General features: G+C 46.2%; 2 protein-coding genes across 4 annotated transcripts; one reads left to right on the forward strand and one right to left on the reverse strand.

Annotated features, from left to right (window-relative positions):
- Positions 1–1,050: 1,050 nt before the first annotated feature.
- On the reverse strand, positions 1,051–3,790 carry LOC135817486 (coactosin-like protein). The gene is made up of 4 exons (XM_065330681.1): positions 3,615–3,790; positions 3,445–3,530; positions 3,184–3,341; positions 1,051–1,599 (listed from the first exon to the last, which is right to left on the reverse strand). The coding sequence occupies exons 1-4, from the start codon at positions 3,683–3,685 to the stop codon at positions 1,492–1,494; spliced, it is 423 nt and encodes a 140-aa protein (XP_065186753.1). The 5' UTR covers positions 3,686–3,790; the 3' UTR covers positions 1,051–1,491.
- A 3,628-nt stretch (positions 3,791–7,418) lies between these two features.
- Positions 7,419–21,341, forward strand: LOC135817487 (serine/arginine-rich splicing factor 4-like). Of its 3 annotated transcripts, XM_065330684.1 has the most exons (9): positions 7,420–8,040; positions 10,216–10,989; positions 11,559–11,684; positions 13,703–14,222; positions 16,833–17,045; positions 17,777–17,872; positions 18,598–18,744; positions 19,843–19,895; positions 20,293–21,341. In XM_065330684.1, the coding sequence occupies exons 3-9, from the start codon at positions 11,641–11,643 to the stop codon at positions 20,426–20,428; spliced, it is 1,209 nt and encodes a 402-aa protein (XP_065186756.1). In that variant the 5' UTR covers positions 7,420–8,040; positions 10,216–10,989; positions 11,559–11,640; the 3' UTR covers positions 20,429–21,341. The 3 variants fall into 3 exon arrangements, with proteins under 3 accessions (XP_065186755.1, XP_065186756.1, XP_065186754.1); XM_065330683.1 differs by lacking the exon at positions 10,216–10,989 and having other exon boundaries at positions 7,419–8,040; XM_065330682.1 differs by lacking the exons at positions 7,420–8,040; positions 10,216–10,989 and having other exon boundaries at positions 11,006–11,684.
- Positions 21,342–24,845: the final 3,504 nt, after the last annotated feature.

The raw sequence follows: 24,845 nt of genomic DNA on the forward strand, positions 1-24,845 counted from the left end.
GCATCTCGTACACCGCCCAAAGGTCAAGAGCAGCGACTCGTACTGACCCATCAAAACTCAGGGTTTGTGCGATTCCTGGTCAAGAGGGTGGGTACTGTTGCGTACATTTTCAACCAACAGGGCCGAGCAAGCGTCTGCAGTACTGTACGACATCACAGAGTTATACGAGGATGCAATCAAACACTTCCCTGACAAGAAGTCAGGGAGGAGAGACGGGGCGCTCTGGCGGGATTTAATGTACACAGTACATCAGCCACAATGCGTGGCTGCACACGTGCAGGGGTGTCGGACACGCTACGGTATTGACCGTGCCACTCGTTGCCCCAGGTTTCCCATGAATCAAACAGTGCTTTTACGGAAAGCTTGGCGGAATTCATTTTTGCCAACGGAAACTGATTTCCCTGATAAATTTACTTCTCATATAGGCTTGAAAAACCTTAAGGCCGATTCACAATAAAACTTTCTGCGACGCGACACGCGATTTGCGACAAGAAACTGCCTGTCCCGAGTTGTCGCAAGGCACCTGTAGCAGAAGTTGAAGAAAGTTCAACTTTTGCGACACGCGACATACACAAATGGAGTACAGTTTCGACTCTACGACTCCCTGTTGTGAACCGCGTGTCGCCGCAAGAAGTTGTATTGTGAATCGGCCTTTACGTACACACACACACAATCTTCAAATCAAGTGGTCTCTTCCCTGCAAATTGAAATATCTCAATCAAATTTTTGGCCAGGAGCCATCAGAAGGCTGTTTGCCAAACAATTCTCTGCCCAACTGGCCTTCATTCATGTTTCAAGCAGGCTTGCATAGAACCCAGCCAATCATATAGGCCATTCACACGATGACGGATGTGCAAACTCAATTTATCCTGTCCACTGGAATAAATTTAGAATGCGAGTGACTCCTTTTACTGGCCACACTCGTGGATGTGATTGCATGTGTGAATGGCCTATAACTGTATAAGCAAAGCAAACTTGTGCCATAATACATGCACACATGGCACAGGCGACGCTGGTAGACACAACACACACAAAAACCATGCACACGGGTAGATTATGTGCATTATCTCTGGCACTGAAGGTGGTTTAAAAAAAGTGAAGGCACGTCATGTAGCGTCCAAACAACAGCGAGCCAAAGAGATCACAGTGCCACTTAACAGCGCGGCCTGCCCAGCAGAGATGAAGTAGCGCACAATGGCACGACGGCTCATTGTTACTGAGGTGAGAAATCAACCAGTCTCCCGGACTAGGATTGTTTTGAAAGATAGCGGAAGGTCCAGTAGAGGGTGACACTAAAAGGATATGATTCAACTGACAACGAACGGCACGACAAAGACATGTACAGAAACTAGGCAACGAACAGCGACACAAGCGGAAATTAAATAACTACTACTACTACTAGCATATGAGGTGATTTGTAAAAAATAAGATAAGAACAAATAAAACAAGCAACGACACGGATAGAAAATTGAGCACGTGCTATGCCCAGAATTAACGGCCAGTGCCGTAGTTAGCACCACCAGCCTTCTGTACTTCTCTCTTGATGAAGTCGTACTCGATCTCAGGCTTCTCTGATGTTGTAAGCTCCTTAGCAAAGTTCTGTACATCGTAGATAAACAGACAGCAAAAGATGAAGTTGGCATGCCCAATACAGTGATGGAAACCACAGGGTGATGTCAAAGTCGTGCATGTACACCCAAGTTTTGTGTGTGACGAGAACTGTGTCCTACTGTGCAACACTCGATACTGGATGTGCCCCAACACACCCTCTAATTGGAGAATTTTATGCCACAACATCAACTATGTTACGTTGTTACTGCTGTTTTGCATGATACAAGTTTAGCATTGAACGTGTGGCAAGCCCAGCACGATTCAAGTAATGATGGGCCAGGACTCTAACTGTTTACAAGAACAACTGAGTATGCTGCAATCAAAACTACTGTTGTGGACATGGAAATCCAGTCGGAGGTCAAGCAGCCCAATGGCACTGGCAATGCAGCCGTGAGTATGCGCACGGTACACACATTCATGTAGATATATTCGCTGCAGCGCTGGTCGCATCGGATCTTGCATGTGCACTGCATGCAATGTTCTGTACGCACTGAGGGGCGGGCCATGGTCTTTCAAATGGATTTCCATGTCCACGACAGTACATGCACATCCTGAACTGAAGAGCGAACCAAGACGTGAAGGTAGTGTACTCTGGCATCTTTGTGGCAGCTGGCTTTCAGTACAGTCAGTGGGTTCATCCAGTTACAGCCAGTACTGGTAACATTTCCATGCAATATATCCGGTTACTGAGGGTGCGTTTGGTTGGTACGATCTGGAACAGGATCGAACAGCTGGTGCACATGGAGCAGCCTCATGCCAACCAAACGGTTCTCTAGAAACGGAGTACGTTTCTGTGGCGAAATGTGCCAAACTTGGTGCATTCTTCAAAATGTGTATGGGTCACGATGGTCATTTTGTACGGTACAACGAGTCCACCCCAAAAGCGTATGCACGTGATCATTTGGGACCAAAGTCGATGTTCCCACCAGGTTTCACTGTGAAAAAGTGAAACTGCTCGGTCTGCTACGTCCTTGAGGCCGGGGCAAGCAGAATATGTTCTGGCCGACCCAGAACAGGTGCAGTCCCAACCAAACGCGCCCCAAGAACACCAGCAGGAGCATCTAGACTTACAAAATTAAAAATTCGTACCAAAAAGCTTTTTATGGAATACGATTTTTTACAACATTACTATTTTTCTAGTTTTTAATGAGCGCGTTTTTCGAGTGTGAGATCGATAGTGCATGCTCACTTTTGCCAAGTGTTGTTAGATCTGCCACACTAATGCCGGGACACAGGGCCTAGGCCAAGGGGCGAACAAAGACACTGAGCTGCCACTGTCACACATAACACTGTTCTCGAGCTGAGGCGGCAAGGTTAGGACGACGTCCAAGTGTAATGTACTTTGAAACCGTGTCAGGAGAAGGTGGGTAGTGCCAGTATTTGTGCCAACGAGCAACAGCCACAGCATGGCTAAAATTGGCGCACTTCTGTGACAAGCTGTGAAGGAAGTGAGCGGAACCTCAACATCCGTAGACCAAGTGTCCGATTCGGTTTTTGTTGATGGTTGCACGGCTAGAGACCAAGGCACGAAAGCAAGCAGTCGGTGAGAAGTGTGATCAAATGTGAGCTTACCTGAACCACCTCCTTGACGGAGGCTTTGTCGGTGCTCATCTTTGCTTTCTTGAGTGGGGAGACACGCTCGCCGATCCATGTGATCAGGGCGAACTTTGCTCTCCGGCTCAGCTCATCGCCGGTCTCGATGCGAACGAAGAGATAGAGACGGTTTGCCTCTACATGGTAATGATAATAAGGATTGAGAAATATATTTTGAAAAAAACTCACAAGTCAAGAGAGTGAAGGCACGTCGAAGAGACACTCGAGTCACTAGCTTACCTTCGCACAGTGCAATGGCCTCCGCGTAGTCGTTGCCGCTTCGCTTGCAGGCAAGTGATCCATCATCGTGGTACTCGATTGCCGCCCTGCCGAGAGCAAAGAGACAGAAGGGAATTAATTCCTTGAGGCTTCCTCCTCAACTCCAGACCAGCATTTCTCCGCGAACTAACCATACGCTGGGGGTGTTATCGTCACGGACATCATGGTAAGCCTCTGAGATGGATTCACGGTCAACACCCATGGTTGCAAGTGGAGGAAGAAATCAAAATTGTTTGGAAAGAAAATAACTGAAGTTGGTGTCACAGTGCAACGAAGCGAAGGTGATTTCTGTCTGTCTGTTGCTTGCAATCAAACCGCAAGCCACTGCATCGTACGCCTATCGGATGGAGCGCATGCGCGCTTGAAAGACAGCAATACAGCCGATGATGCAGTATCGTACTAAAGTCTGTACGCAATGCTACGCTTTTACCCACAATATGTATGCAACCTGCATTTCCCGTAGCTACCCAGCTACACAATCTCATGCACAACGTGTCCAGCTTTCCCATATCCATATCCGCGCCGCGGCCTCCCGCGCTTAGTTCGTCGCCCTGGTGACGTGTTGGAGTGGCTAGGCTGCATGCGCGCATATATATGCGCGTCGCGCCGGCGCACGTGTGCGTCTGTACGGTGTGCATGTAGTTTTGTACATATATGTACTGTACGTGTACGTCACAGCTAACGCTTCGTACTGTATGCACGCTCACGCACCGCGTACCGGCGGGCGGCCGGCCCGCGGCCGGAACGGGTGCATTTAGAAAAGCGATCCTGTCAGCTTTTCTATTATTGTGTTCACATGGCAGAAAAAACGACACCGCTATGCTACGTAAGTTTCTACGTAAGGTGCTCGGTACTTCACTTAGGCTACGTAAGTTTCTACGTAAGGTGCTCGGTATTAGATCTACCAACGGGTGGTAGCCGCGTGCTGTGCACGTGCACGGCAGACATTGTGTTGCATGCAATGCAGTCCGTTTTCGGATGTGCATGCGCGAGGAACTTCCTTCTTTGGAACTGCTTCTTGCATGAGCTGTTTCGGATATTTCGTGTCCTGGCTTATTTCGCTTCGGCTCTGCTGAGACCTCTTTTCACGGAATATTACTCAATGACAGGTGAGTTGACCAGTTCCCTTTGATTCATTTGCTTGTGTTGACTCTTTCATTTACGAAAAGTGTGCTGATTTTAGGTGGAATACAATAAATAATGGAAAAGCTGACAGGATCTCTTTTCTAAATTTAGCTTTTCTGCTGTCGAGGCCTCCTTTTACGGAATACTCAATGACAAGTGATCTCTGAGTTGACCAGTTTCCTTCGATTCATTTGCTTATGCTCACCCTTTCATTTACGGAAACGTGTGCTGATTTTATTCGGATTTAGATCCATTCGTATCTCTTTGCCCTTGCCAACAGTGTGCGAAGAACGCGAGTTCACCTTCTTGACGGTAAGGCTTACATTGTATGTTGCTGCTGAGGCTTAGATGTGTTGTCGAAATACTCATGTTCATTGTACATTGGTACGTTACAAGTAAGGCACTGGTCATGATTGCTTCCGGCATTCCGTGCCCCGATCATAGGGTAGAATCTGAATTTTGCAGTGGCATAGCATCGTTGGCAGTTCCCAATCTGTAGGGGAAGGTTCAAGGACGCATTGGCCCAGGACTAGTATGCAAGATAAATTCGCATATCAGGGAAAATCTCCATTATGGAGAGGTTCATGCATTCAGTGACTTGTTTGCTTCATACGAAACAAGCCAATAGGGAGGTTCTGCTATACGTGAAACGTAAAGAAATCACGTAGAGAGCAGGTGTCTGGGTTAGAGTCTACGGCTTCGCGTGTTTTGGCTCCAGATTTCTACGCGGAGATGGGGTTCTCTACGTTGTGGCACACGCAGAGAAAATTTGCTGGGTATCGATCAACTGCATGCAGAAAACTGCCAAATATGGAAGGGAAAATTCCCAGTACACATTCCACGTGACTTCTCTAGGTGAAACGTAGAGCAGAACAGCATTTCTTTACGTTACGGGAACGCGAAGAAAGTTCGCGTGATTCTTTGCGTCGCGTTCCCAAAACGTAGAGCAGAACCTCCCTACTGGGTGCAGTCTCGTCTCGTGAAAATCTCGTACGATTGGATTTGTTTACTCGAGTCTGGGCTGTTTGATTTGTGAGTAGCGCTGAGATTGCACTGCCCCAAATAAAGTTGCGTGCCGGTAGAGCAAGAATTACGATCTGCAATCTGTTTGTTGTACCTGCAAGAATGTGCTGTACATGTATCGTATTTTCTCTGTTGTTGTTTCAGTTGCCGTCATGTTCCTAAAGAAAGGTTCAGTGACTCATTTGTTTCATAAAAGACGAGTCAATGGTTTGGTCTGGCTTAGAATCTTTCGCTTTAGAAGAAATCTATTCGTGTCTCTATTGGAGAAATAATTGTATTCACTCGTTATAAAATAGGGTTAAGACAAACTCACAGAGCAAATGCCATCGGTCCCTTCATGTTCGTCCTAAGGGGGTTTGACTGGATATCATTCATACTCCCCCAAAGTCGTGTAACATTTTATTATTATGGAGTGCCTTGTTTATCTCTCAGTACCTCCAACCATATATCCTTGCCCCTTATATCCTCAGGATCAGTGTAGTTGTTGGAACAAGGTGTCGGACTCAGCAATGTATTTGTTTACATTTTAATACATGTTTATTGTTCCTACTTTGCTGTGTTGTTTTAGACAATCGTGGACTTGTAACACTTTGAAGTCATTGAACTGCTTCCAAAAGTGTTATCGACATCAACAGGATTACGATTTCACTACAATATGATGCCGGATGACCTTATCACGACAACCCATGACTACAATTATAAACACAGAATCAACAAAAACATCTGCGGCACGCACCTGGTTACAATTCTCATGTAAATGTGATTTAGGGTGTGGACATCTGAATTTTCTGAAAGACAAGACAATTTTATGACAGAGTCATGAAATTCTGCAACATCCACAGAATGACCTGCGTATAAAAAAGGTATCGGGTCATCCTAATAAAGATATTATTATTATTATTATTATTATTATTATCACCGCCACTGCACTACCCATATGATTCCCCGGCAGAAGAACCTGAATACAGTGTACATCTGTCATCATACGCAAGACTAGTTCCATTTTCCGCAAGAAAAGGCTTGCACATCAATGCGTATAATACGGTATTGAATTTGATATGATACACGTACATGTAGTACATAGGGGCTCCCGTAAGAAGACCATAGGTCTGTGGGAAACACCCTAGTAAAATAAATAAAATAATAATAATAATAATATCCTTGAGCCAAAAAAACAAAAGAAATTATAGCAATAAAAACTGCTTTATGGCAGTTTTCTAAAAAAAGTTATTGTGTTCTAGTCCATGGACCCCGTCTAAAAAGTAAGAAATTAACGAAATGTGATAGCCGAAAATTAAAATTTCACACAAAACCTCACAATAATCACACACAGGATGCGAGACGACCTTTTCCCCTCGTGGTCCTCTTTCACATGCAAGCATGTTGGCGCAGTCCATGTACTTGTACAAGTACAAGTGTCGGAATAAACAAGTGCCGTACTATAGGATCTTCAAGTGTCGTGATTATTGTGAGGTTTTGTGTGAAATTTTAATTTTCGGCTATCACATTTCGTTAATTTCTTACTTTTTAGACGGGGTCCATGGACTAGAACACAATAACTTTTTTTAGAAAACTGCCATAAAGCAGTTTTTATTGCTATATATTATGGGGTTTTCAGCTTCTGACATAACGACGTAACGTTGCTACTGGCTACGGTCGACCACCGGTCATGACGTCAGCTACATTTACAAATCTTGATCCCTTTTTTTGCCAAAAATGTCAGATGAAGTTTTGATGGTCACGTCACAGCATGGTTCATGCCATTATTATTATGCATTTTTATCATGTTTATGCCTTATGGCCATGGAAGTTATGTTGAACTGGTTACTGAGTAGCTAATCAGCTTGCCTTGCTCCTTGCCTTCCTTTCCTTCTAAGATTAGATCCTTGCTCATTTCTGCTAGACAATGCACTGTTTTCTCTAATAACCAAGGCCTCGATGAGAAGCGACCTGAGCTGGTGTGCCCAGATTTCAGTGTTTGACGATTTTGATTTCTTTGAGACAGATGGTTTCAACGCTTGCTCTCCTGCAAGCAGTGAACTGATACTACCGGACATCCTCCAGCATTGCAACAAAGAGTAGCTGGACTGAAGCCGGTGAGGCCTGGTGGACATACAGTAGCTTCTGCCCAAGTAGTACAGCGCGTGGATCACAGCAATTTTTTTACTTTCAACTCTTCAACTCTTCGTACATTGCCATTGGACTCACTCGGCAAGTGCAACAATCGTGAATAGTGTGCAATTCAGTGAACGTACAACCTCTATCACGGTGCTCAACTGCAACTGGCTGGTTTGTACCATTTCAACCCATCGGAGAAGTGATGGCTAGTACACCTGAGCCAGCCCAAGGCCTTGGGGTATTCTGTGTTATCAATGGCGATGAGAATCGATGTCGGCCAGAGGCTGTGAGGTGAGAACCGTTTGTTGTTTCTGTTCTCCATTATGTCTTTTTTACGGATTTGTTGCTTTTCGGAATGTCTTCAGCAATTCTCAACGTCCCGGAGGCTCCCTTAGAGGTAGTTCATAGAAACATACTCTTGAAGGGCGCCACCATTCGCATTTGGCCCCCGTGAACACAGTTCTTTCCATGGTGCTTTCAGGGAAAAGCCAACACGGCCCTGTGTGGCCAAATTGGTCTGTAAAGATTGTCTAACACGACTACTACATGCCAAAGAGTACTGACACCAATCACGTGATTATCTAGTATCATCTGCTACAATATTTGCCAAAAAATCTGGCCAATCCTGCATGCATCGTAGTCGACAACCATGTACGGCACTGGCCGGATTTTTGGCGAATAAGTTAGTAGTAATCTGCAGACAGCTACTTGTAACTGTACATTGATCTTGTTACGCCTCGTCCACAGTGCTCAGAGCGACTGACTGAGCTGGTCGCTGCGAAGTCTAATGAACAACATAGCATGTTTACTGGTTTGAGGGAAAGATGCAAATGGGAAAAGTCTGAAGAAAAAATGGACTGTCACCACCAGGACTCGAACCAGGGACCTTCGCTAGAGGCCAGCGATGCTCTAACCACCGAGCTACGGTGTAGCTGTCACCCCAGCAGAGACCGTTCAACATTTTCTTCAGACTTCGTAACTCACGCTTCCTGCGAGTCCACACAGGCGGGTGGGACGCAGCCCTCACTCTAACCCACACACTTCACGTACAAACTAGCACACGGGGAGCCCCAAGCCATAAAGGCACGTTTAATACCCATTATTTATGACCAGAAGCATGCCGTGGACTACACAGAGCCTAACATTTTTCAAACCGGTCTCTGGGCATATCTTTTGATCTGATCAGCAGATGTTCACAATCTTGCTCTTCCTGGAAAGTTCTTTACGAACAGAAGAGAGCGAGTCCCGAGTTTAGCATCACTCGTGTCGCATACCCAACGCCAGAACACCTTGAATCGTCCCTGGAACGTAATCCCATACACATTATTATATGAACATGCAGGCACCAACCCTCTGAACAGAAGCACAAATGAATTTTAATTACCGTAACGTACCGTTGATCCGCCCCCTCTCAAATGTCTGCCTGTGAAGCGACTTCGGCGTCTACAATGAAGTACGGTGTTGAACCGACGCATGCACTGCTGTGCAGAATATGTGCCAGTGCGGGATGAAAATGTGCACAATCCAGCACACTGTGTCGCACCTTTCCAATGCTGTACATTGTACTGCCCTTGACAGTCTTCCCGCCCCCTGCCGAAAACCCAGCTAGGAAGCGGCACGGCGTGGGGGATCAACGGTACTATGCGATATTGTCATTGATTTTACATGTGAGCAAAACTCGCGTTTGACAAATCCCAGCATTGTGTTTTCAAACCACGGGATTATAGTACGCACAATTTCTTCATGCCTAGATAGCTTTGTACGTCAGTGGAGAGGAAAATCTTCGCTCGGGTCAGCCAACGAGAACCAAATTTTGACTTTGCCTTGACTGAAATGTTGAACACGATATTCACTGCAATGCTACACCATAGCTTTTGATAAGTGTTGCGTTGGAAAGCCGAACTGTTCAGCTTCTTTCTAAATACTCCGATCGTGAGATTCTGCCGAAGCCTGACCGAGTTATGAGTGCGTGCACAGTCAAAACCGACCGAAAACAATTGAGTTCAAGTATAAAATGGGCACACTCAGCTCAAAGCGTCAAAGATCTACATGCTGTACCTTGTGTATGGTGTTTTCAGGACGAATCTGAATACTTACTTTCAGGCCACATGCCATGGTACCGGAACTGATGCATATGTACTATTCAGTCTGCTGGGATGAATCCTTTTGCATATTGGGTATATGTTTTCTGCCTCTCTATCTCTCTCTCTGTCTCTGTCTCTCTCTGTCTCTCTGTCTCTCTCTTTCTCTCTCTCACTCACTCTCTCTCTCTCTCTCTCTCTCTCTCTCTCTCTCTCTCTCTCTCTCTCTCTCTCTCTCTCTCTCTCTCTCTCTCTCTCTCTCTCTCTTGATTAACTCCAAGATAAACCATGTGATGTCATTTTGTGATAATTACATTGTGCCCGTTTCACACTCTCGGGTAGAGGAAAGCATGGGCTTATTGGTTGCATGTGGCATATTGTTTAGATTGCTGCAGTGTAGACAGCAAGACAATGTTTTGAGCATGCACACCACTTGCTCAACGGTGCAGCTTCTATGGACCTCGCCAGCTGTGGAACTGACCATATATGAACGGGAAGCTTGGTTTCCACTCCGGCTTCCGTCTAAAAATCTCATTCACGTTGCAACTAGCGTGCGTTTGTACAACGTGTGAAATTAGCATACGTGGCTCGGTGAACTAACTTACACATGTTAACCTGTCTAATCTCCAACTGTCCACTGTGGAGCTGCCATCCGTGCCACAATGGATACAAGCACACAAGCAACTCACCATTGGGCTCGTGAAGCGGAAAAAACGGTGTGAATGTCCACCCCTCCTTCTTGGTGACACCACTGTCTGTCTCTGTCTCATTGCCCGTGCCACGCATGCACACAATGTTGAGCTGGCGGGATGTACTGCGGCCTGACCGCGCAATGATAATGTCCAGCGCTGTGTTCCTTCTGACCAGGGTACTATGACACGAATGTCTCTGTCAAAGTGAGCCACATCTTGAGGTCCACATGTGTCTTGCTCTGTCGGCACAACCTGGCGCCCAGTATACGATCAACACATGCACTACTCGAGGTGTCCACACGGAGCAGTGCAGATATATATACCAACACCTTTCACAGGATGTTGCATTAGTTTTGCTCACACGGGCATCTTTGTACAATACTCGAGAGAAAAGAGTGCCGTATACCATTATGACGATGACGATGGGTGCATTGAAAATATTTCTTGGTTACAGTCGCTGTCCATGTGTAAGTATACCAAATGGGCAAGGAACTCGTGTTTGGCTGCTTTTGTTCAACATTTCTCCCCAGGCTACAGGTGATATGGGCTCTCCATTGTTATCAAGCTTTAATTTGCATCCGTATTGATCACGAATCAGTTGCAGTCATGGAGTGAAACCGTTGTGATGCACAATGTGCAGTTCTTCTGCAGTTTTGCACTTCAGAGCATTCATCCTACGGGGTGTCTGGACGGGAAACCTTTTTCAAATTAATACGGATTGAAAAAAACAGTTGATAATATCGGATAACTGCCGACACCGTGTTGCCCTTCTTATCCACTAGTATTGAGCTGCATCAGCATCACATTCGGTTGTGTGTATACGTTGTGTGTATACGTTGCATGTATACGTTGCATTCGACATCAATGACTGTTGTTGCTTCTCCTTCTTGAAAGCTACTCAAAGTATGCCACTACACATGTCCCCTCTCTTTTCAGCTGAAGTTTGGCACATTGGCCATGCTACAGTAATACCATTGCTCGGTCCAGAAGCAAATCAAATGCCTTCTACCTTTTTCCCTCTCTTCCTCTGTAATAGGAAGTTTTTCTTGGATGAAGTTGGAAGCTGTCGGGTGGTAACCAGCTCCCGGTCATATAGCAATGAGAAAACGTTTGTTACAATGGAGTTCACGTCTCGCCAGAACGCCCAATTTGCCATGTCCAAGTGAGTGGGAGGCTGGCTGTGGTGATGTCAGGCCAGGTTGATCCTAGGCTGTTTGTTTACATGTATGTCACTTGTTATTAAGCTGTCATCTCACTGCAAAGTACTTGTTGCACTTTGGATTCGCATGTAAGGTATGCGCGTGCTTGTGAACACTTATGAACGTCATTAGTTCGACGTTGTGTGTTGCCATCGTGTCTGGTAGGTTGTCGAGTTTCTTGCTATCTTAACCCTTTATTACCGGATTACTTGCACAGCATGCACCAGGATTACGAATTTCAGCACAATTTCCAACTTCACCAGGTCATAACTTTGGTCTCCTTCACTTGATTTTCACAATCTAGGGCTCGTTGGAAAGCTCTTGGCAAGAGCAACGCTAGGGTACCAAGCTCCATTATCCAGTCGCCACAAATCAGGCGCGGTAACACAGCAAAGTCGTCTCCAAGCCTGATATGCAAGCAATTTCGTCCAATCAACGCCATTCCACTCTCCTTCATCGTAGAACGCTCAAATTTGTTTGAGACGATTCAAACTTCAGCTGACTACGTCAATATCACGTGCTTAGTCGCTCAAAGAGCACAAGAAAAGGGATTTTCCCCAAAAATGGCGAAGTGATCGATCAAAAATTTGATTTGCCGAGGTGAAAATACGGCGCCCGATATCTCTGGTGTCCGACATCGGAACTCTTCGGCGATTGTTGCATTGGATAGCTAGGAGTTTCCGCTACCAAATAGACCTTTCGATTGTTGCATTCGCACAAGAAATGATGGAGTTACGAAGATATTACTGGCCTGCAGACTTTCGATCATATATGATCGAAAGTCTGCAGGCCGGTAATAAAGGGTTAACCCTTTACCTTCTGACCAAAATTTCCAGGCATTTCCAAATGCGATATTTCTCACCTCATTCTGAGAATATATACCGATTCCCATTCCAGGATGGTTCTCATTTACATTCTGAAAATGCCCAACCAAACGCAACCTTAGTTGTTGAGATTCCGTCAAGAATTGATCGAGTTACGAATGTTTTAGTGCATGCATGTCTATCGACCAAATTTGGTCGATTCATGTACACACAGAAGGTAAAGGGTTCAGACAACATTCCGATGATTCAGCACACGTGCCAACGAAACCAGTAGTAAACCGATCTCAGCTTTGCGCAGCATTGCACTTCTGGTAAGAGGATGAAAAAAGTGTTTTTGACTCCGAGTTTCACGCACTAAGCGATCATCAGAAAACAGTAATGAGTACCTCAGCATACATGCACTGGTTTATATACTCACAAAGCAAAAGTGTAAATGACAGCAGTTGTGAAAGATTGCATCACGGCATGACTTTGAAAGGTGTGAATGACAGCAGTGGTGAAAGATACTACTTCAAGTGACTCGCACTGGAGCTGGTTGTCTGCTACTTGATTAGGTGATGCCTGTGGATGGTTTGAAGTTCCGAAGATAGTACTTATTCTCATGGCGACACTTTGATACAAGCTCACTCCTCTTGTTGAGAGAGAGAGAGGTGCTTGGGTGTTTGCGCGATTGCCAATTTTCCGCCCGGCATAAGTTGCACCTTTTGCTTTTGTTGCTGTAGGCCACTGCTTTGCGGTGGACTGCCCATTGAATGCTGCATGCCTTCCCTTCATCCTTCTTTGCCCAGACATACTTCGATAGGCGGGTGTCCTTCTCGTGTTGTCTGTGGCGGAATGATGATTGGTGGTTATAGTAGCATTGTTTGAATGTTGTTGCTGTTAATCCAGTATATTCCTTCTTCTCTGTACCTGTGGTGACTCTCGCCTTTTGCTCGATGCTCTCCGTTAGACACGCTCCGTCCAGTGGACATAATTCTTTCTTCCCGCAGTTACACATTCTGGTGCCATTGTATGGCCTTTCTCTGTTGTAAAACAGCTTTTTGTTTTGTTATCCCCCCTTTTCTGCATAAGCGAAGCTGTGGACGCAGCATACTGCTGCTACACTTCAACGCGGGAATGCGTATAATAATAATATCCCCCCTTTTTCCCATGTGCAGGACCGGCAGCAAAGTGAACGGTTGTCGGATCAGTGCGTCGCCATACCGCAGCCGTCGGCTTGGCAACCTGATAGGCCAGGACGGCCCCATGATGCACAACAACTTCCACAACAATCGCTTTCAACACTTTGGCGGTGGCGGCGGAGGGCGTGGTGGCTTCCGCGGCGGCGGTATGCCCAATCACAGAGGCAACTTTCAACCGTTCATGATGAAGCGGGGACGTAGCTGGGGTGAACAAGAATCCGAGAAGGTGCGAGGTATGTCGCCGAAGACAGCCGCACGCTACATCGAGAACAGGATCCGTGAAAAGGAGGAGCGTACGCACCAGCGCGTAGGAAAGTCCTCGTCCTACTCAAGGTCACGTTCGCGTAGTCATTCGCTGTCCAGGTCTCGATCTCGCTCCCCTTACCGGCGATCATACTCACGGCATACAAGTGATGAATCGCGCAGTCGGTCACCACGGTCGCGATCTCCGCGCCGTAAATCCAGACGCTCGCGCTCCAGCAGCCGCAGCTCGGTGGTGAGTGTGCATGTGTCTTATGCATCATGTATGTCTATGTACATATGTGGGTGGGTGGGCGATTGTGGGTGTGATTTTGCTGCTGCCTTTCAGGGTGCGTAGCACCCTTGAAAACCCTTGAAACCCTGAAAGTTTTTCTTCCCCCGGGAATTCCCTGAAATCCCCTCAAATTTTGTATTTTATTAGAAAATGTCCCTTGAATCCCCTGAAATTTGTTTTCCAGATCACGCGACCTGGTAGACTTCCGTACTCAGCGACTGACTGTAGATCTACATGATATGCATAGATCTACGAGTGCCAGTCCGGTCACCCGTGCTGGTCATGTGAGCCGACGGCCTCAGCGGCCAGCGCAGCTCACGTAGATCTTTACAGTATTTTTTACATTTGAGCCTTGATCGCCATGTACGCTCGACTATCGACTGCGGTACGACGATTCCTGACTGTAGCAAAACTGGAATCCGCCACTGCAACTGCTTTTCTGTTTTATTTGTTTGTTCTGGCCTTCAACAAGACAAAGTGTCTTCAGTTTTTTTTCGGAATGCCGAAGACGTTTTACAGAGTTGTACTTGTTCTCCGTGAGTTCCCTTCGGGAACGGATACGATAATTTACTTACTTTACTTTACTTACTTGTTATCCATGCCGAAAGGCAAGTGTGTTTTCAACGATCGCTGGTTGTCTTTGGACCTGTACAAAGACTGACTAGTTCGCTAAGAACTTAGCGATGGAGAAGCTCGATCGTGACGGTGTCTCTACTACTTGTAGTATTTTGTTGATGATCAAATCTTCGATTATTGACATTCTGAATCAGTGAACCTCTGCTTGGCTACGGATATGTGGTGTCTAGCGACTGTATGACATCTGTGAATACCCTTGAAATGCCCCTGGAAATCCCCTGAAATTTTGTGTATATGTTGTGCTACGAACCCTGGCCTTTGCTTTAGGGCAAATGTGTGCTGCTGTTGCTGCAGTTTTTTTCGCTGCTGCCGTTCTTTCCGCTGTTGTTGCTGTTGTAATACTGCTGGCAGTTGCTGTTACTCTTGTGTGTGTGTGTGTGTGTGTGTGTGTTTGCTGCTAATGTTGCTGCTGATCTGCTTGCCAGTAACCCCGTGATTGGCTACCACTCGACTTCTCATAAATATTGTCAGTCTTACGACGAGCCAGGAGATGTTGAATAAATAATAGCAAACCGTGAAATCTGTTAAACAAACACCAGAGCAGCACTTGGTAAAATAGCAATGAACAAAATAGCAACTGGTTTTGAGGGAAAGAGACAAAAATATCAATTGTGCACTCATAACCATGTATAAACAATTAAAATTCAACAATTCCAGAACGTTTTCTTGTGACTATCATCAGTGGAACAGCGTCACATAGTAAGAATCACTAAAACAACCAGTTATATAGCTAGAGTAAGGCCATGGTAAAAAATAAAGTTGATTCTCAGGTCATGAGCCTGTGAAAATCGGTGCGAGCGAGCGATTTTTTATTTTAATTCCCACAATTTTTTTATTTCCAAAGATAGGGTCACACATGTGTACGTCACAGGTTCATAATTAATTTATAATTATTTTATTATTCAGGCCAGGGAGTAGAAAAATACCGGTATTTTACTACTCCTGGATTCATGCCTTTCGCATTGACCGTTTTCATGCACGCATATGCATGCATAGAAATAAAAAAAATCGTCGGTGCGCCACCAAAAATCGGTGCGCGCGTACTTGAGAATCAAAGATATTTTTTACCATGGCCTAATATGAAAAGAAGCGTGAGAATGCAGCACAGCTAGCGGTTATGCATAACGCGTGTAGTGTGAACCTTTGCAGTGTATCTGAGAATGGTAGCAGTAGATGAATGTGGCAGCTGTGAGTGCGTTGGACAAATATGCTGTGCTGCATTCTCACGCTTCTTTTCATATTACTCTAGCTACATAACTGGTTGTTTTAGTGATTCTTACTATGTGACGATGTTCCACTGATGATAGTCACAAGAAAACGTTCTGGAATTGTTTCATTTTAATTGTTTATACATGGTTATGAGTGCACAATTGATATTTTTCATTGCTATTTTACGACTGTTGTCTCCTCGTCGGTTATTTAGAGCTCTTTGTGTTGACATTTTATGACCTATTTTACAGTAGTGCAATGCGCAGATGTTGATACCGTATATTCTCTATTATAAGCACAGGTCTCCATTACTAGCACAGTCTCTAATACTAGCACACTGTGAGCACCTTTCGAAACATTATAAGCACGGTCTCTATTATTAGCACGGTCCTGTTGGAAATCAATGCGGCATGCATGATATCTAGCATGTATTTCTTCTTGCTCTGTATGGATGTATTGGTTGAAAAAATATAAGCACGGTCTCCAATATAAGCACGGGGTAGAGGGGTGTTGAAAAAATATAAGCACGGCGCTTATAATAGAGAATATACGGTAAATGGCTTTTCCACGTACATGTATGGGGTGTGGATGGCTCTGCCCTATCTGTGTATTGAGCACTCTTCGAGCAGTGGAGCACGCTACTTGATTACGTTTTGGGGTGAAATATCTCGTCATCGTTTGACCAATAGATCACCTGTGCTACTGTGCTGCGCTGCCCCATTGTAGGATTCCTACAAGGCGCGGCGACGCAGCCGCTCCGAGGACAGTGAATCGGAGGAGCGCAAGAGCAGAGAACGCAGACGCCGCCACAAGAAGCGCAAGAGACGCCATCACTCCTACAGCAGCAGCGAGCACCATGATCGCAGTGATCAGGAGCCTGCTGAAAGAGGAGCGGGGGGCGAGCTCGTGCGCGTCATCGAGGACTGGGCCTCTCAGGACGTAAGCTGTTGTTCGGTGGCTCACCCTTGTCTCTTTCAGGCGATGGGCACCGTGTGGGCGTTTACAGTTGATGTTGTGGTGCCAGCTGATGGAGATGTGAACATGCTCCTTGTTGTTGCATGCTCTTACCACTGATGTTAATTTGGCCTCCAGGACAAAAATAGGCACTACTATGATCCGATAACGGTGGCTTTTATAGTTGTGCGCATTGTTGAGAAATGCATATTTGAACGTTAACTGTTCTATGTGGAGAGCTGAAAAGGCAGCTATTCAGGCAGCCATAACTCTGTAGTTGTTGAATATTTTTGGCTGCAGTTTTTTTGCACAATGATCTGCTGGATCGGACCAATGTCATTGCACAGATAGCCAAACATGTTCGAAAATCACACCAGCCACCTTTTTTGGACACTCAACTTCAGGCTCTAAGACTGGGATTTGAACAGTTGAGCATGACTAAGTATTGTTACTCAAGTAAATATGCTGGATCAGTGTGGCAAGAGACCTGAAAGTGGAGATGTGACTTGTAATCGGGGAAATCTTTTAGCATGGGCTGTGCGCTGCCATCGTATTAGAGAATATGACACCCTGTTATGCGGTGCGGTGGTGCTGGTAATGATGGTGTGTGTGTGTGTGTGTGTGTGTGTGTGTGTGTGTGTGTGTGTGTGTGTGTGTGTGTGTGTGTGTGTGTGTGTGTGTGTGTGTGTGTGTGTGTGTGTGTGTGCATGTCGCAGGTCACTGAGGTTGCCGAGGTTGCTGAAATCCCTCATGCTCATGTTACCGACCCGGAAGTGATCGGCAAGGAGACCATGGTTGCCGCCACCGAAGTGGTGAGTTGGATACTTCTTTGGCGTCGGTGTATTATCACTGTCAGTTTGTTGCGCTCATACACATGTGGCAAGCAGGTTTGTGTGGAAATAACTCCTTGACAGCCATGCAGCTCAGCGCCTTTGACACTGCTGCAGACATATTTGCCTACTGGTGGCTGGGTTTTTCGTACGCCTCCCTTTGTTTTTACGTATTCGCAGTGTTCGCGTATGTTTGCACGAGGCCAATATTTTCCATAATGTCCACGATGTGGGGGCGGCATTGTTGTGTGGTGTAGACAGCAGACCTGCTGCATGCACGTAATAGGGAGTCGCTGATGAAGTAGGTATCCTACAGGTTTGGGTAGAAACTACTTCTTTCGGTAGAGGTGTTCGGGTTTTTTTACTCAAAAAGGGTATATTCTACTTTCCTCTACCGGCTCTACCAGGAAAAAGTTGGTAGAGCTACGGGATTTCCAGCAAGATCAAGGATTTGTACGCAACTCCATACAGAAGAGAAACATTTCGCATACATATCGTGTAAACTACTAAATCCGGTAGAACAGCGTTTGTACACTTACTAGTACCTCTACCATCTACCTCTATCGGTAGAGTGACTCTACTCTACTCTAACAGGTAGCTAAGAACGAACGCAGCCTTGGGTCACTACACCACAGGTGTGTGAGCTATGCCCCCGTGTCCTGTGTACACTGTATTTCATACTCTGATTTGCTGTGCGCATGTGATAGGGTGTCGTGGTGGATGAAGCTGTTGGCGATGACCAGGCCGCACATCTCCCACCGCTGCCCTCCACTCAGCTAGACCTGGCTATACCGTCCACGTTGTCGCTAGCACTGCAGCAAGACGCGCTACAGAAGCGACATCATATGCAGCAGGTACTGAACATGTGCTAGCACTAGCCTGCTATGTTTATGAGTACATGTGTGTGTGGGAGTGTGTGTGTATGTGTGTGTGTGTGTAGCATTATAGTAATAATGCAGATTAATGGGTGCACGCGGCTGCTTCGTGCTACCACTCAAACTATGCTGCTATGAACGTGCGCTGTACGTGCTCACATGGTACTCTATGCATCGTGGCATTCTATGTGTCATACAACGTGACACTCAACGCGACATTCATTCATGCGCGACGCTCAACGTAGGCGGCATGTGTCGTAGGCACTCAACGTGTCATACTAAAGTTTGGCGTTCATGCGTGTCGCTCGCCTCCGATGTGGAAGGCGTGTGGCTGCGTTATGATGACGCTTGCTCGTAGCTTAACGTGGGTGGCATGCATTGTTGCATGTCTTGCTAGAGTTTGCTCTGCTATATATTTTCGATCCGTTCTCTGCGACAATCATTCTTCCTTGCTCGTAGTGTGTATTATATTTCGATTCGTTCTATGTGCGGATCACTCTTGTCAGATCATTGTGTTTCACCCACCCACCTCCCATTTCTCATCTCTCATTTACTTTGATAAAGTAAATAAAGGGGTGTTGGCCATGCTCATTTCCGGCTACTCAGGGCTCTCGGTCTTCGTCCCTTGGACGTGACTATCCTCTTGGCTCCGCCAAGATCCTGCTCTCTCTGTAGCCTCTCACTTCGCTGGCCAGCACCCTCCTAACCGCAAGCTGCTGTGTGTTGTAGTTAATGTGTGTGTGTGTGTGTATGTCTGTGTGTGTGTGTGTGTGTGTCTGTGTGTGTGTGTGTGTGTGTGTGTGTGTGTGTGTGTGTGTGTGTGTGTTTGAAATCCGCATTCTTGCTCCTCTCCCTCCTAGCAGTGAATGCCCATCTGATCATTAAATTTAATGGCAGTACAGCTCCTCCTATGGGAAATGTGTGTCACAGTGTGGCGACTGTGTACGCATCATCGCTGCTATGGCAACTCTCAATGCACTCTCTGTTGGTTCCGGGAACTGGAGACACCTTGGTATGTAGTGTGTATGCAGGTTTCTCACTGTTTCTCCTATTCTCTTGCAAACGTTTGCTTGTCAGGAATTCGAGGCTGATGTGGGCACTATATCGTCAGTTGCGGAAATGCTTAGAAGGTCAGTGTCCTGTGATGGTTTGTCAACTCCTTTTCTGGGGAAGCACATTGAAACTCAAAACTGGACTGGACGCTCGTGTGTCATCGCGCGTGTGTGTGTGTGTGTGTGTGTGTGCGGGGGGTCACTTCTGCATGAACTCTCCAACGGTGAAGTCCAACTGCCTGGGTTTTTACTGCTTTTCTCAATCGGCGGACAGTACTTTTTTTCATTCTGGACTTACTAACTCAGCTTATAGACATAGCCTGAACTGCTTCATTTAATTTTTCGGGGGGGGGGGGGGGTGGTAGCTTGCTCCGACCTGTCCTTTGCGCATCCGTTTTAGCTTTACTCTACTCTGATGTGTGTGTGTGTGTGTTCGGGTCTGTGACTGTGTGTGTGTGTGTGTTTGTGTTAACAGACATGATCAAACTATTGGTGTGCAACTGCGCCACGCCTTGCAGTCTGTTGTTGGAGAAGTGACAGCGAAATACTCTGGGGAATTTGACGACTACCTCAATAGTACGCAGCAGTCGAAACCGGCCACCGCGCGATGAAAGCGGCAGTGTTCCCGAGGATGTGTGATGTTTTTCACTATTTTTTCTATCTAGCTGTGTGCACGCGCATGTGTGTGTGGTGTGTGTGGTGTGTGTGTGGTGTGTGTGTGTGTGTGTGTGTGTGTGTGTGTGTATGTGTGTGTGTGTGTGTGTGTGTGTGTGTGTGTGTATGTGTGTGTGTGTGTGTTTAGGCTCATTTAGTTTTTGTTTACCTGTATATACCTTTGATGTTTTAAGGAGAACTGTCGGCTCTCGCCAAATGCTGATCTTTCCCCAGCCAATAGGTTTACCAAGTAGTGTGTTATTTTCTATTCCAGCGCATAGCATATCTTATACAGCCATGCAACACGTCTGTGGTGCTTTACTTTTATACATGTACAGCTATACATGTACATAATACTGCCATGCAAGTCTGTTCCATCGTGAAGTCCCGCTGTTGTCTTTTATCAGAAATTTTCCTTTTTTTGTCCTCTTGTCTTGACCTATTGAATTCAGGTACGCTGTATCTCTGTTGGGTAGTAAGTTAGCCATCCTGTTTGTGTTGCTGGTGCTAGTGGTAGTGGTAGTAAGGGTATGATTGTGTGAACTGCAGAGCTGCACAGTACAGTGCTATGTGCTGTTCTGACTGGTGATATCATTTTTTTTGTCTGTTGTTGCACGTGATCAGGAGTACATAACCCACGCAATGCTTTCCTCGCTGAGCTGAGGTTTTTTCCTTTCTTTTTGATCAATCTCAACCAGGGAGTAGTACTACTCCCTGCCCTGGTCAGAACCGTCTACTTTACATTTATCCTTCAATATCCAATTTTTTTGCTGTCATTTCCTCATCTGGACCTTATAATTATAAGCACACAATCATAATAGTTATTATGATTGTGTGCAAAATGTGCGAACTCAACATTTCCAGTTCCAAGTTTCGGTGTTTATGGCTCTGATCGTTTACTATCAACTACTGGCTGAATCCTGACCCTGATCCGAGCAACCATGCTTTGGCCGCAGGGTTGAATAGATCCAACTGATTCACCTTTGCATGTGTATAGAGAAGATAAAGCCACTGGTATTGTACTGCTCCCTGTTAGCAATCATTGTTATTATCACCTGTTTTGTCACGTGCCAGTGGCCGTGGTATCACTCATTTGAAAGACTTCTTTCTCCTCTTCTTGGAAGCTGTCTATATTTTACACCTCACAGCAGGGAGTATTTTACTACTCCCTGCCTCACAGTGTACTTGCAAAAGAAATGACTGTAGTAAAGTAGTACATGTACTCCAACTATGAGGTACTAGTTGTTGCGACCTCAAACCGCGCCACCTCCATTGCTTCCTGCTACACCAAGCACGAGAAGGAGAAGCGGCGCTGCTACGAGCAACGTGTCCGCGACATAGAGCATTCGTCGTTTGTTCCGGCCATATTCTCTACCACTGGTGGTTTGGGCAATCACGCGGAGTCGCTCTACAAGCGGATAGCTTCTCTTCAAGCCGCGAAGACTGGAGAAGCATACAGCTGTGTTATGTCTTGGGTTCGATGAAAATTGAGTTTTGCCCTACTCCGGTCCAGCGTGATGTGTTTGCGCGGATCCCGGAATCTTCGGCCGGTGCAGTTGGACTCACCTCCCACCTTGGCGGTTGCTGAGGCGGGCATTCGCATTTTGATACCATTTGCCTCTGGTTTTGACTGTATTGGCTTCGTCTGTGCTCTTTTCATCCTACTACTAGTAGTTTTCAGTCCGCTATTGGGCGGCTGCACTCCAGCTCTGCTTTACTGCTTTACTTCTTTTTTCGTTTTTGTAATCATTGCTGACTGAGCTGTACGTAGATTTAAAAAAGAAAAAAAAAAAAAAACTAGTTGTTACTGAAACCCAGGTCTCCACCACTATGTAGCGTCCCGTAGGCGTTGGTCTTGTCAGATCAGTTGCACGGTGAATTAATTATTTTGTTTTTTATAGCCCCTCTTGTCTCACTTCCCACCGCTTTCTTTCCTTTTGTTTCTCTCCGCTCTTGCATGCGTGCTATTCAGTCTTCGCTAAATGTATCACCGTCCACCTTGTGATGCATCCCAAGAACGAACGGGCTAGGAATAGGATTTCAATCATTTATTCACAACACCATGAAGTACTATGTTTAAAAGTAAGAGTCAAAGCAAAAGACAACTCGGAAATAAATAGAACACTCTGAAATATAAAATTGAACGCAAAACTCCAAAAGCTTCACAAGAAATCGTTACCTACCGTACTGGCAATATAATGTTGCGCGTAACGCGTAAACCAGTGTAAACGCAGGGGGGTGCGGCGTAACGCGCGACCAGGCTAGTGCGACAAATTTTCGTTGCGTTCGTAACGCGCGTCCGGCGGTGTGCGGCGATCTTTTCATTGCATGCAGTTTGCAAAAAATGATGCGGCAATAGCAAAAAAATTATGCGGCAATAGCAAAAAAATTATGCGGCAATAGCAAAAAAGTGATGCGGCAATAGCAAAAAAAGAACTGCGGCAATAGCAAAAAAGTGATGCGGCAATAGCAAAAAAAGAACTGCGGCAATATAGAAACCTGTGTAACGGCTCCTGTGCGACTTTGCATGTAACGCCCTGCGTGCGGTAAACATGTGCCAATGTAACGCTTCATGGCCTCACTGCGACCATATACATGTATATTGCCAGTACGGTAATAAGAATGCCTACCGGCATGCAAAGGCGAACGGTCACGCCTCTGCCCGTGTCAGCACAGCCGGCGGCAATAAGCTGCAAAGCCAAAGGGGCTCTCGACCTTGCGGCGAATGTAAGAGGCCCTGCAGCCCCTAAAGCATGTGACTGCCCATCGCAGCAGACAAAATGAAACCCGGGTGCGTAACTCAGAATATGGCAAGTCTTTGTTTTTGTCTACAACCAGAGCAGCTAGCGACTTCAGAAAAAGTTTCCTTGCCCGCCACACCCGAGGTCGAAAACACCAGTGGGGTGAATGATGCTCTCTCCACCTGGTTGACTCTGGCACCATACGCCGCCTCAGTCTTCATTCTCTCGTGTGTTCTCAGGTGGCTAAGGATTTCCGGACGAGACAGCAAGGACGGCCCAAGGTCAGTGGCCCTTACATCAAAAAAGGCGTCCTGCTGCCGCGACCAGAAACCCCTAGCCCGTATGTCCAGGTGTGCCTCTGGCTGACGATTAGCGGAGGCGGCAGAGATGTACTACTACAAGTAGTATGTATTACCATCCGCTTTCATTTCGCTCTGCAAAGAGCACTTAGGGTTCCCTTGTAACATGCTGTCAAAATCGAAAAACATGCCAAGCAAGGCTTCTTTATATGTAAGTAGGCCAGTCTGGTAACAGGTTCGCCCACCGGTCAGCCGCCACGGAATCTTCCGTGGCGGCTGACTGGTGGGCGAACCTGTTACTTTGACATTCGCGTTTTCAATCCTTTTGCCCCCCACAAACACCAAGCCATCCCTTCAGGCAGCATTTTGTACACATGCACATGAGCAGGAGAAGCGGCGACGGTATGAGGAGCGCATCCGTGAGCTGGGTAGAGCACGGCTCTTTCACACCAGTGGTACTATCGTCTTCTGGAGGCTTTGGCAAGGCAGCTGGTGTTTTGGACTTCCGTATAGCCACGATGGCACTGTACTTTTTTTAAATAGTGTTCTTGGAGCGTGGCGGGAAGCCGTCGTAAGTGTTGGACGGGGTGGTTTCGATGGATTGAAATAATCACCTCCTGCTCTAGCACATCAACAGTCTCGACCTGAAGCCAGACAGTAGCGGCCATGGATTTACAAGCCAAACGTCTACTCCACTCGCCCCGTCATGCAGAGCCCCTCCCACCAAATACTACTCAGCCCACTTCAGCGGTCAACTTCAGCCACTGACGCACTCGGCACACGCCGCTTTTCAAACGGCTAAACATGGCTACGGACGCTGAACACGATGATGATTCGGTCATTGACCGGCATGGCAAGGCATTCACTTCGCCTTGCCAGTTGGACATGAGGAAGTAAGTAGTTGCCACACTGGGGTGTGAGCCCGCCTCTCGGTACCGCAACTACAGCTTGCTCGACTCGTCTCTACTGAGTGAAGAGGACCCACACCTCAATGATCTGCCGAAACTTGATAATTCGCTTAGAAAACTAAAAGTAAACTAGTAAAAGCACAGAGCGATAATTATAAGAAAATCGATGAACCACGCATGTCATGTGACACACTGTTGGAAAGCTGTTTTATGTTTTCTTGCTCACCGATGCACCGTGCAAAAATTGTAGGTGCGGGGCACACGAATAACGACTACGCGTATACGCGTACTTTCATGCAATTCAATTATTGCTTTCGGCACTTCTAGTACCCAATTCACGTATTCTACTCCTCCATAAATTGCAAAATGGGTTTTGTTTGCCAGTAAAAGAGGTTTCTGTACTTTTATAATATTTTATAGAAATAG

The sequence above is a fragment of the Sycon ciliatum genome, chromosome 5 (assembly GCF_964019385.1).
Source record: "Sycon ciliatum chromosome 5, ocSycCili1.1, whole genome shotgun sequence".
In the NCBI taxonomy this organism is placed as follows: domain Eukaryota; kingdom Metazoa; phylum Porifera; class Calcarea; order Leucosolenida; family Sycettidae; genus Sycon; species Sycon ciliatum.